At 43.0% G+C, this 12,962-nt stretch overlaps 1 protein-coding gene across 4 annotated transcripts in view; it reads right to left on the bottom strand.

The window, feature by feature from the left end:
• Nucleotides 1-12,962, bottom strand: part of ARNT (aryl hydrocarbon receptor nuclear translocator) — a 675,339-nt gene that overhangs the window by 174,528 nt on the left and 487,849 nt on the right. For all 4 annotated transcript variants that reach the window (XM_069649742.1, XM_069649743.1, XM_069649741.1 and 1 more), the window contains exons 14-15: nt 10,242-10,352; nt 9,982-10,048 (exon numbers count right to left, since the gene is read on the bottom strand). In XM_069649742.1, the coding sequence (XP_069505843.1) occupies nt 9,982-10,048; nt 10,242-10,352 (178 nt within the window). The remainder of the gene's footprint in view (nt 1-9,981; nt 10,049-10,241; nt 10,353-12,962) is intronic.

Consider the following 12,962-nt stretch of genomic DNA (forward strand, 5'->3'; position numbering starts at 1 on the left):
ATTGCTCTGGTCTTTTTTTGCCATTTCTTGTTTGCAAGGTCTTTCTTGGGGTTTACTCTGCGCGACAAACCAGGTTTGACCCTTTTTATTAGTTTTGCCTTTGGTGCTGAAACCCACCTCTTGCTCCAGTGTGCCTGGAAGGGCAGGAAGCGAGGGAGGTGCCCAAAACTCCCTGTCCTTGGTCTCCTTGGTAACCTGAATGCACCCAGTCATGATTGGCTGGCTGGCAACCCTGCTCTGTGAGTGACAGCAAGGCTGTGCATGAAAGGGAGAAACCTGCATAAAAAGCAAGGGTTCTTGAACTGAAGACAGATTAGACCACTGGAAGAAACATCCAAAGGAATTATGAAGAGCAGCTTGAACTGGAGGCTTCCAGCTCTTTAAGAGGCGGTCGCAATGCCCGTAATTATTCAAACATCAATAATCGAAACGACTCAGGTAGTTGGCAAAAGGAAAACTGTTTTAATATCAATTATCTAAAACGGGGAGTACAACAGACATCAACGGACGTCTCAGCGTAAGTTCTCAATGCTTGAAAAAATGTATTATTTTATAGCAAAAAATTGTCATAGGTGACATCAACCTACGTATTACTAACATCATCCTACGTGCGAACTACAAAAACCTATTGAAGAAAGTGATTGGGTCTAAGGGAATATCTAAGTATACAATCCATGCTCGTCCTACAGAGTGAAGAAAAGTGATAGGCTTAACATCAGGTGGGGCAACTAATCCCTCCCCTTAAACAGGTCAATATGAACGTCGCTAAATACACAACGTCCCATTGGTTGCACAAACTATAGGACCCTTAATCACGCGGCCCCCTACCATTGGTTGGCTCTCTAACGTCTGTCTGTACTTTTCCACCTACATTAGCAGCACGCAGACTGAGCTTCCAGGTGCTGGTGAGTTAGTCTTCAACTATAGTTTCCAACTAATTAGCATAACCATCTATCATCACTTCTGTGGTCTGCTGTCAATTAGGACTTTGAACTTGTCCTTGGGAGTGTTCTCTTCCTCTGGAGAATTCAGGGGAGTGAAGACATGCTCTGCCTCAATGCGTAGGTATGGTTGTAATGCTCGTCCAACTTCATCCTTCCGCGTGACTGAAGACCACAAAATCGAGCTTCTGGTGCATTAAAATACTATTTTCTAATAGACCTCCGACATCTTCCTTGTTTTTGTCCATGCTTCCCGGACAGGAGCTAAATTCTTTCACACGATTTCTAATAGACAGGACGTCTTCCTTGTTTTTGTCCATGCTTCCTGGACAGGACTTCATTCCTTCACACGATTTGTATCCAATGTCTGCTCACCCGAGCCTGATATGGCCTTGGCTTCTTGGCTCATCCAGCCTTGCCTTTCTGAGTTTCACTAATGTTAATTCAATTGTTTTTAACTGTGACACACTTACTTCTTTTGCCCAGCTCTGCTAGAAAACGTAGTGGAAACATCCATTCTTTACTCCCTCCTATATCATGTAAAGGTTGGCGCATGCTGCAATCTATTCACTACTTAGCTAGCCTTAAGAAAACTTCATCTGCTTGTGTTTCTTTGCATATGTACACATGAAAAAAGACTTGATATCTTCATCATTTCTGTAGCATAAGTTTCTTCATCTTGATCCCAATATGTCACTTATCTTTGACACTTTCTTGATGCCTTATAGATGCATTCTCTAGTCTCTGCATCTCTTCTATGTGCGTCAGCTCGACTCTGTGTGACGTCACCATTCTTCTTTGCCATTCAGCTGTTCTCTCTCTTCTGGGATTTCATTCAAACGGCCATCATACTGTCTTGTATGCAGGTATGGCTTTCTCAATGGGAACCTTGCTTCCAGGATTCCCCTTGTTATCGGTATTTTCACTGGTACTGCACGGTGTCCGGTCATTTTTTCAAATAGAAAAGTTTTGAAAGGCAAACTTTTGAATCCTTTTTTTTCGAAATTCAAAAGTTTGGAATGACTATTTGATTGAAAAACAATTGAAAGTTTGCCTTTCTAAACTTGGGTTAGGGTTGGGGATCAGGGGTGGGAGATTGGCGTGAGGATTTGGGGGGAACCCCCCCAATATACACTAAAACCTTGCAACATTGCATGGAGCTGTCCAGTGCTGAAATTACAGGACTGGACAGCTCCTAGTAACGTTTCAAAGTAAAAAAAAAAAAAAAGACATTTAAATGCCAATATACACAAAACACTTTGAAACGTTATATGGAGCTGTCCAGGCCTGCAATTTCAGCAATGGACAGTTCCATGTAACGTTTCAACGTTACAAACAAAAAGGCAGTAAAATGCTACTTTTAACATGTAAAAAGTGCATTTCAGTTGAAACCAATCCATGACTATTGTCGATGGATTGGTTTCAAACTAAATGCATTTTCCATGTTAAACATAGCATGTCGTAGCTTCTGATTTCAAAACTTTTGTTTCAAAACTTTGGCTACTCTAATCTTTTGATTCGAACAAATGACCATAAACCGTACCACACACGTCTCACACTCTGGTTCCCAACATATAGGCAATATGGACAAAGTGGCTGATGTGGGGGTACTAAGCTCCTTCTCTACACTCCCCCTCTGGGCGATTCATCAACCACTCTACCATCATCCTTTACATCTAGACATCCTGGTCTATAGAAATGCTTCTTTGGGATACATATCTTTATGACTCCCTTCAGGCATCCAGCTGATTTCACATGCTCATCCTTGTTCCACGTCATGAGCATGCACGGTTCACTCGGACTGCAATAGATCCATCTTCCCACATACTTCTTATGGTTCTTTGGATACAGGAATTGTTTGTTCCCTCAGGTGCAGGGATACTGGCCTTCACAAAGTCTCTGACTTCTTCATCTGTCAAAGCTCTGGCCTTCCATCCTGATTCAACATCGATCATAATTTTCATCCCTATGGCTTTCTTTGCTGTCTTCTTGCATTGTGTGATTATTATCTTGATTACACAGAATCCTAGCAACACCAACACGATCAGGGCTCCAAGGAACATGAACATGTCTGCCATCCGTTGTGGAACCCAAGAAAAAAGTGATCCAAACCAGCTGTCATCAGCAATATAATATTTTCCACTTCGTCTATCATCTGGACATGTAGCTTCGTTAACATCTCTGTGGCCTCTGTCAAGGTGCCATTCTTGTCATTGTGAGAAGTTATGAACGTGTAACATGATTCTCCGATTTTTGCACAAACACCGGCATCCATAGCGATGATCATGCCCAGGACGTATCTATTCTGAAGAGTCATCAGTCGTATGGCTCTAATCTCTTCTCTGATAGCATTGAATCCCTTTATGGTTGTGTTGATCGTCTGCAGCAATTCCCATCTGGTAATCTGCAGCCATTTGGTATTTGCTCCAACCTGGATTCTCGGCATGAAGATCAACGTGAATACCGACGAAGTCTGGATAAACAGTCTTTGTTCATATGGGATGGAGTCAAAGGGTTCTATTGACTTGGCAGAGAAATAGTTCTCCCTCTTCATTTGATTAATCAGCTCCACAGATCACTTCTTTCTCAGGTGAGCATCTGTTTTCGGGAAACTGTCAAGGTTCAAATCACTTTTAGGAATCACTAATGCTGGAACATGAACATTCACCAGTGAACATCATCCTCCCAATCTGTGGGCAGCTGCATGTAAGCTCTGGCTCCACAAGCCCAATAGTGATCCACGATCACTGCTATCCCAAGTTTCATTCCTGGTACATCAAAGATTCAACCACAGTTCTGGTTCTCTCCAACTTTTCTTGTACCATTGTTTCTAAACACAGCTTTGCACTCTCAAAAGGCACTACCTGCAAGAGTCCTCTGTCTTCGGCCCAGGTCAGTAGCTTAGCAAGTCTTGGCATAATGGCTTGCATCCATTCTGTACAATGTCACTGACTGGCTGATAACAACCAATGACCACCCAGGCTATGCAGATCACCACTCCTTCTTCCCATCCATCTGGTAAAACTGATCCCCACATCAGCATCTGGCCTCTGTTCTTCCATCTATGAATTTCCTCTGCAGATTTTCCTGGACTTTCAAGTCTTCCGTTTACTTCCCATCTGATTCCAGCTCATTTTACTCCAGGCTTTTTGTATCTGCTCACGTGATTCTTAGCATGATCTCTTAGCCTTGTCTTTGTATCTTGGACATAGTCATCTTCATCTGGATCTGTCCATTCAGTTGCCCATTTGAGATAGGCATCTCGGCCCATGAACTGGCCTCTTGTACGACAGAGTGCTATATGTGAAAGACAATGTGCTGTCTGGACGTCTATTCGTCTATTTCAATAGCTATGAAGATCTTAGACTTTCCCATGCTATAAGGCAGGAGTGCACACACAAAGCATTCATCCTTTGAGGTTCTTCTTCCGACTTCCTTCATATGCTGATACCATATGTTATTCCCCAAGTGTGCAGTGCTATCCAGGTAATCATTCAGCTCATGATTAACCTCCATAGCACTTCTCTTATATCTCGTTCTTTTCTTACCAGCTTCTCTAACCATTTCATGCAAAATGTCAACATAACTCTTCCTGAGTGGACCAACGAAACATTTGTCAGTGTGCTGGGTGTATTTACATGTGCTACCTGTGTAGGAGAAAGTTCCAGAAGCTTCATCCTATCAACGTAGTATTTATGCATAATAATGGCTTGCATAATCTCCATACATGTCCTCCCTCTAAAAGGTAACCCAGGCTTATTCATCACAGGACCAGGTGCTCTTGTATGTACCCCTAGATTAGAAATGATTACATAAGGTCTTGGCTGCCTAGTAGTTGCCACATCTGTACCCTCCTTCTGTACAGGAAGATGCACAGGAGTCTTTGCTCCACTTGCATTGATATAGTAGTAGTGCGTACTGTAAGTGAGAGCAGCACCACTATGAACAAAATGCAAGTGTAAATTACACACAAATAAGACCATTTTCAACAAAAGCTTCTTGCACATCGTGGACGTCTCTCAGGATCTGTCATGATACTATTGCTATTAATGCTGCCCATCTTACTTTTTAAGGAAAGAAAAACAATTATTTAATCAGGTAACATTATGCACTACTTCTGGAAGCTGCAGAGTCGGTTCCAAATGTTCTTCAATCAGCTTCAGCTGGCTATACGATCATGAACAAAAGTTCCCAGTGGATACCACGAATTGGCCTATTAGCACACGACATGAAGATTCTCCTTCAGGGTAGTGTAGCTGGTCCAATGCCACCCTTAATAAGGCTACAGGCATAACCGGTTTACCAGTGCTGTCTTGTTGCCACAGTGCTTCATAGGGGCTCAAAGAACACCCTCTCTGTGTCCACAGGACTTTCTCATCCTGAGGCGCTTCCCCTTGGATCTCTACTAGCCGAGTACTAGACAAGTTATTTTAACAATTAGGCACACTTATCACCACCATGCTTTCATTCACATCAGGCTTATCAAATGACATGATCATTTCTGAACATGCAATTCGTTTTGTTTACGCGTCTGCTTTTTGATTTCCACGCGAGATAAAATCTGCCCTTTTAGTGTGCGCTGCGCAATTAACGACTGCAATGGCTACTGGGAGTTTTAGTGCTCTAATGAGTCTGTCCAATAAGGCTGCGTGTTGCACTGGAGTGCCATCCACTCAGAGGTAAGCCCTCCTTTTCCAACATGCTAGCCCTGCATGCATGGTTGACGTCACATAGGCGGAGTCACTGTACACGGTTACTTCCTGGTCTGCGTGATTCTCGAGCACGACAATCACCGGCACTAATTCTGCAGCCTGTGCCGGAAAATGAGACGGTAGTTGTGCACTTATCAATACTTCAAACTCTCCATTGGCTGTGTGATTCACCACAGCTGCACCTTTATATCTCTGCCCATCACTTTGATCGATTCTAGAAGACCAGTCAATAAAGAAAAACTCCCCAGCTGCCAAGGTATTTTCCTTCACCCTCGGGAGCTCATCGTAGAACTCCTCATAGTTCGAACAATCATGTGCATATTCGCCGTCTGCCAGTGGTTCTGCTATAAACATGGCAGGATTCACTATTCTGTATCTGACTATTTCAATCGCTGGATTCGAGATGAACACCTCGTAGGAAGAAGCCCTTTGAGAAGCCAGTATACCCTTAGGTTTTTTCCCCAAATGGCAAACAAAGCATATTTCAACAAATAACGTCATGGAAAACCCCTTTCCCTTTTTTTTTTTTTTTAAATCGGATAAATTGCAGTATTACACAGTGACTCTGACGTCACTAAGATGCCCTGTTCCATCATGGCGGATATTATCTTAAAAATACCTTCATCTGCCTCTCGCGACATGAATACTGTCGTGCTTGAGGTAAAATTGATTCTGGTTTCAATTTAATCTTCACTTCCCCAGCCCCTTTCAATAGGCCTACCAACAGGGGCCTGTTGTCGATAATGCAACTGGCACTTTCACCATGTCGTCATTAAAATACTCTGGGCGCTTCCGTGCTAGCATCATTTTCTGAGGTACCTCACGTTTAATTGCTCTCGCCCAATAATTAATACTCATCTCAAATACTGCATCATCTGATGGATGATCTCTAAACATATCCTCATCAGTGACGTCAGTCAATCTGTAACCTTCCCCAATGGCAATCACTGTGCACCATCGTCTGCCGGTATAATCAACTCCATGAAGCATAGCTAATTCTTCTCACACCATAGCTGCTTGCAATTCTAAAGGAAAGACTCGCCCTTCCTCTTCATCCATAGGTATCTTTGGCCTGAATAAAAATTAATCAAGTATTCTCACAGTTTTACCACTAAACCTGACAACCATGTTAACAGAATACGTATCCCATAAGGAAAAACTTCTGGTTGTAGCGGTACTCCTCATATGACCACTTGTCCTGCAAACACCATAATAAATTCACTCACGTTTAAATAATGCATGCACAGTATAGAGTCTCCTGCTCATTTTAAAAAACAGTCGAAGACACACCTGTTTGACTTAGATCTAGAGTAATGTTTTCCAATTTACAGCCCCACCTTCACTGCCCGATTTCCGTTTTGTTTTCTGATTTTATGTTTCTGTCTAGTGAGCGCTTAGAGGCCCAAGGGTGTAACGTGCTAAATAAAAAATTGAATAGATAGATTGATATCCTAAAACAAAACAATGGGAGATTATATCTTGAGGACCATGTCTGCAGGGAAAGGGTACATTTGGGACAGTATCTGTAATTAAACGGATAGAGCGAGTGGCTTTTGGGGAAGTGCCTGATGAAATTGTCAAACTGGTGGGCCCCAAAGTGATTCTCTTTAGAGAATGACAAACGGTTGGGCCTGGATGTCCAAATCTGAACGATATAGGAAGACTGGTAAGTCTAAAGGTAGATTCTGCAGGTAAATTGAAGATCCAGAATGGTCTCAAGTCCTAATGAGCAGGGAAATATTTAGACTGGGTTCCTGAGAATAAGAAATTTGTTAATTGTGTGTGTCCAAAATCCCTATCTGCGATAAAAGGCATAAGAAATGGTCAGAGATTTTTGTCTGTATGAAAATAAAAATATTTGAGGGAATCTGGCAGTATGGAGCACAAGAACTGAGGGCATCAAGGAAAATATGTCTAAGATAAGCACAGAAACAGTAGACAAATTAGATATGCTGTCAGTAATTGTTAGGGAGAATTCTCAGAAATGTGCTAATTCCCTAAACCTTAGAGGCCCCTTAGCAACTTTGCTGGATGTTGAGGACTTGGTTTTTTTTAACCTGGAGAGAGTGAGGCCCTTTTTCCACTCTCTCATGTATCTTAATGTGATTTCTGAACTTTGTGTTTCTTTTGGTTGTGGAGTCTGACAAACTCCATAGGCATCATCTTTTACATTGTGTCACACAGCACCTTCAGTGCAGCGGCACAGGGAAGTCTTTCAGATTTCCCAAAGGTTTAAATACCTTCTCTGGGATAAACTACTGTTTCCCAGAGCATTAAAGTGAAATTGACTTTACTTACATTTGTAACTTTCTAGACACAACACACACTATCTTACAATAGGGTGCTGGAGTGGTCATACAGTATCCCCTTTTGTCTAGCTTCTCATGTAACATTCCTATGTTACCCTTTCCTCACTGAATGGCTGGTGGCAGTAGTTTCGTTTTAACTACTGACGTGTGCATTTACCGTGGGCTGCGATTGCAGCTGCAGTAAAGCACCCAAGGGTGCCATTTCTGTCAAAATGACCCGGTCTTTTTTTGCCATTTCTAGGGTTCTTCTTGAGATTTACTCAGGTTTGGTCCCATTGTTCGCTTTGCCTTTGGCAGGATTCACAAGTGAAGGCCGCCTCTGGATCCAGGGTGTCTGAGGTGGGCAGGAAGTGAGGGAGGTGCCCGAAATTCCCTGTGCTTAGTCTCCTAGGAGACCCAAATGCACTCTGTAGTGATTGGCCGGCTGACTGTCCGGCAAGGACAGCCACCCTACTGGATAACTGACAGCTAGGCTGGAATGAATGGGAGAGAACTGAAAAGGCGAGGCTTTTGACTTGGAAGGAAGATTCAACCACTGGACGAAGAAACCGAAGAAGAACGTGAAGAGGACGCCTGCTGCAACTCCTGGTCCGTTGGTTTACCCAGTGAAGCCCTGTTGCTGTACTGAAACTCCAAATTTGTATCGACAGAGAAGCCCCTGCAAGGACAACTTCTCCCCTCGAGCTGGTGGGACCAATCAACTCCAAAGTAAGCCACCTGGATATTCTCTCGAAGCTGGTTGCTTTTCCACAGAGTTGCTGCTGGAAACCGAATAGACAGGGAGAGGAACACCAGATTGTGTGCGTTACTTTTAAGTTGGCCAAGAGCTCCAGGAAGATCCTCCTGACTCCCAGGAAGCGGGACGGACCGAGCCTGAGCCCCCTCAACAGAGTGCGGAACCCCAGAAGCAAGGAAAGTCCATCTCGAAGGCCAGGAACTGCTGTGTTGCTATTTGCAGTAGTTGCGAGGAGCTGAAACACCGAAGTGCCACTTGTTGGAAAGATTGCCGGTTGCGAGCAGTGACCATCCCATTGCAGTGCAGGAGTCCCCAGAAGTCCTCCCTCTTGTCCCCACGACCGAGGTCCAGGAACAGAAACAGGAACAGAGATCTGCAGAGCTGCACAGGAACAGAAGTCATCTGCTGCTATTTTTCTTCAATACAAAGCTACTGTAAAGTCTGAGAGAACTTACCTCTAATTGTAGAGTTGCTTGCATCTTCTACTACTCACAAGTCTAATCAGATTGTGGGCCTACATTTTATCCTTCTTTTTTTTAAAGACATCTAAAACATTGTGCAAAGACTTTTCTACTTACCTACCAGAAGTACTTCAGCCCATATAAGACTTTTGCCCATTGACTTTGGCTTAGCCAGTTATACTGAATGACTCTTCTTGGGGGATCCAAAAGTATTTGCCTGCTTAAGAATATTTGTGGTCTCTTGTTTGTTCTAATAACCTTTTCCTTTTACCAACTTCTAACAGTATTCTAAATGCAAATAGTGAGATATTAATGTCCCCAGCACCCTAGCTATTGAAGTCACCTAAGGGTGTAGGTTGTGTCTTTTGGACATCCCAAAAGGGTCTTCACTGATTTTAGAATATGAAGAGTGTGTGTTTTGAAGTGTATTTGAGTGTTACTTTTATATTGCTCCCATCTGAAGAAGGCTTACTGTAACTGACTGATAAATAAATGAATAATTGTTTATTAAATAAACCTTGTGTGTAAGTGTTTATTTCAATACCCGTCACTGTGAATCTCTGTGTAACTCCCATACAGCTCACACTGACTCCCCTTGAGATAAGCCTGGCTGCTCAGCACGCTACCAAACTGTGTAGTACAAGCTTATACCAAAGGTTGGGTTTCCTATTACCTGTAGTCAGAGTTGTTGTAGTGCACCCTAAGGGTACTGAAAACAAACTTTGCCTAACAGTAGTGCATGCTTCTCCACTGAGAGTGGAAAACAAATTAACAAAACCTTTACCAGACATTTGGGAGGAAGAGAAATCACAGCGTGTTCACCTGTGTGTGATTGTACACCCCTGCACCATCCCTTCCTGAGACCACTTCAAGTTCCGGCTGTTGCTGCCTGTATGAGATTAGAACATTACAAAATGATTAAAATACAGGGCAATGCCTTAAAACAAGCAAGATGTTAGAACAGATAATGACCAAGATTGTTTTTAACCTTGCATAGAATACCATTCCAACACACTGCAGGCACCAGCAACACCTGCTTTCCACATAGTATAAAATAAGTTAGTTGAAGGTCACCCACTCACCTTGGTGCTAGCTGGCCTGTGCCCATTTCCAAGGGAAGAGAAACATTCTGACTCAGCTGTCCACGTTGTACAGAGTTTGATACCACAGTGCGGGACTCCTGGGTGGCGTTCCTTGGAAAGTTCATGGTTATAAAGTTACAAATAAGGGAGTGACAGATTAAAACAACAACCCTCCTACCACATCAAGCAACCGGAAATGGTTTGGCAGCAATCAAGTAAGAGAAGTGCATTTGTTAAAACTGAAAACATAACTTTTATAACTTTAGTCTCTGCACAATATGTACACATTGAAATGGGTTTATTGCCACCCACATAAAAACTACCCATCTTTTTTCAAACACCACATACAAATATCAATAGTGCGTGACTACTTGTTGACAGACGAGAAAAGATGCAACATTGTCTCAAAAGGATGCAATGCCAAGTATCTGGGTTTTTACATGGAATGGAGCTTGTTAGTCTAGCATTGGTAGCTAGCAGGTATGCTGTAGCGGTGTTCTAGTGTCAATATGTGAGTTTTAATCGCCCAGACGGTGATTTAAAAAAGTTATTCACCATAATAACAAAGGAACTCCAACCAGAGTCCTCTTTACTCCATACGCAGAGCAGGGATGGTACTGGAGGCTGTTGCTTAGCAACTGTTGATCTTATTCTTTGAATATCTCTTGCATTGGCACATGCACTGGCAATCAGTCCCTTTATTCTTTCGAAGTTGGACATTTTTAAAGAAAGGAAGACTGGTGGGAGTATGGAGGAAAGGAGATTATAGATAGAGCACTGTTGTCACTGCAGTAACTAACTTTTTTTTTTAATGTCTCATGCCCTTTCCTCCATGCTTCAGGGAGATTCCCAAGCATCTGTAAACTGAACATGGTAGTTGGAAGTTATTAATTAGTTTCACAATGTTTGGACAGTACATCTACTCTGGAACTAAATTACAGTGCATAGTATTTACAGAAGGTGCGAGGAGTCACCATGTTCCAGTCTTACACATTTCCTCCAGGGGCGTGTGCCTATAGAAGATGAGCAATGCAGATTTAGCTCTCAGCACGTGTTGGGAAAGATTTTCTTTTTGCTGCTTGGATACCCTCTTTTTGCTATTGCCTGCTTCCTGGCAGATAAGTAAAGCCCTCAGCTCGAATTCCCTTGCTTTTTTTGCACTAATGTGAAAACTGATCATCCACAAGACTGTTAGTACTGAGGCACCCTGTCTCTCACTGGAACTCTTGTATTTTGGCCCCATTCTCAGGAGAGGAGTGTGGTGGCTCCCAGGCACAGTACGCACTTTTATTAATGCCAAGTAAAAGAATGTTCACGCAATATATGTTTGTCAAAATAAAGTTCTTTATGTAAAAAAAGGCATGCACTCCATCATGACTATCACTTGGAGAGCCTGGTGAGCTTCAGGGAATCACTTGCAGTACATAAACCAGGAAGACACACCTCAAGACCCCAACCAAAGGGGTTAAGGAAAATCTCCCCAGCAGTGAAGCAGAGTATTTTGAGGTGTTTGGGGCTGGCTGTTTAGGGGCCCAGGCGTGTGATGGAAGGGCTGGTTCAGACCAGCCCATGAGTGTTTGGGGTGATCTAGGAGACATCCTAACATGTCGGGCAGTAAAGCCTGCAGAAATTACAGGGGGCTATCACAGGGGGTAGAAAGTGGGCTTTCTACCTTCAATTCACCCACACAGGATGTGTAAGGGCCTGCCTTGGGCTAGCAACTAGTCCAAACCAGTCCATACCACAATAGAGGGTGCAAGATTAGGCTCAACGGGAGCCCATTTGTGTACAACTGCCATTTCAGGCTAGTTTTGCGATTTCCCAAGGCAAAGAAAAATCACAGTAAAAGTCGTCCAGAGCAAGACTTAAAATACAATATTAGTACCACAATGGCTACCAGCCAATAATGGATATTGGGATACTATTGCTGTAAATGGACTTGCACCTTTGGTGAAGGCAAAACTAAATCACAAATGCCAACTGCCTACGCCCTAAAACTAATGTAGGGAGATAGAACTGCCAGATTAAATGGGGTCCATATACTAAAGAAAAAGGTTGCAGTGGTAGGGCACTTCAGTAAAAGTCACACTGACCACAAAAGGAGGTTGGAGATGCAAAAAACCAAAGTGGGAAAGCGCAGGAACTTTAGGGCTCTCTTAAAAGCACAGCAGAAAACCGCTCAATGAAATTCCGCCCTAAAAGGGGCCAAAGTAATTTGAATATTGAGAAACCTTGCAGTATACAGGCCCATAAATCAAGGGCCTTTATACCGAATGTACACAGTAAAAAGGTTGACAGAAATGAACTGTCTTTGTGGGGGCTAGAAAGGTGTTCTTAAGTAAGAACAGTGAGACTGAGAGAAGGAGTTGTTCAGGAGTTGCATTGTCAGACCAAGAGAGTCAACTTGGGAGTTAGCCAGATAGAAGATTGCTTTATCAGTGAGCCACAGTGTTCGCAAGGACAGCTAAGGAGGCCTGCTGTTAGGGAGATGTTTACAAAGACCACTTGGTGAAGGAGGTTCAACCATCTAACCCAAAGGCCAAACAACACACCCAACCAAATGCGAAGCCAAACCCCTCTAAAGGCTGTAGCACTATCTGAGTAGTCAGACCTAACTTAAGGGGGGGAGGAGGGCAGGTAGGGTAATTCACTTAGTCCACGCAGTTCACCAAGGAAAACACCCTAATACTGAAAAACGTTAAAGTCACACACATACACTAT

This window comes from Ambystoma mexicanum, chromosome 1p, assembly GCF_040938575.1.
Source record: "Ambystoma mexicanum isolate Mex_15411 chromosome 1p, UKY_AmexF1_1, whole genome shotgun sequence".
Taxonomy (NCBI): domain Eukaryota; kingdom Metazoa; phylum Chordata; class Amphibia; order Caudata; family Ambystomatidae; genus Ambystoma; species Ambystoma mexicanum.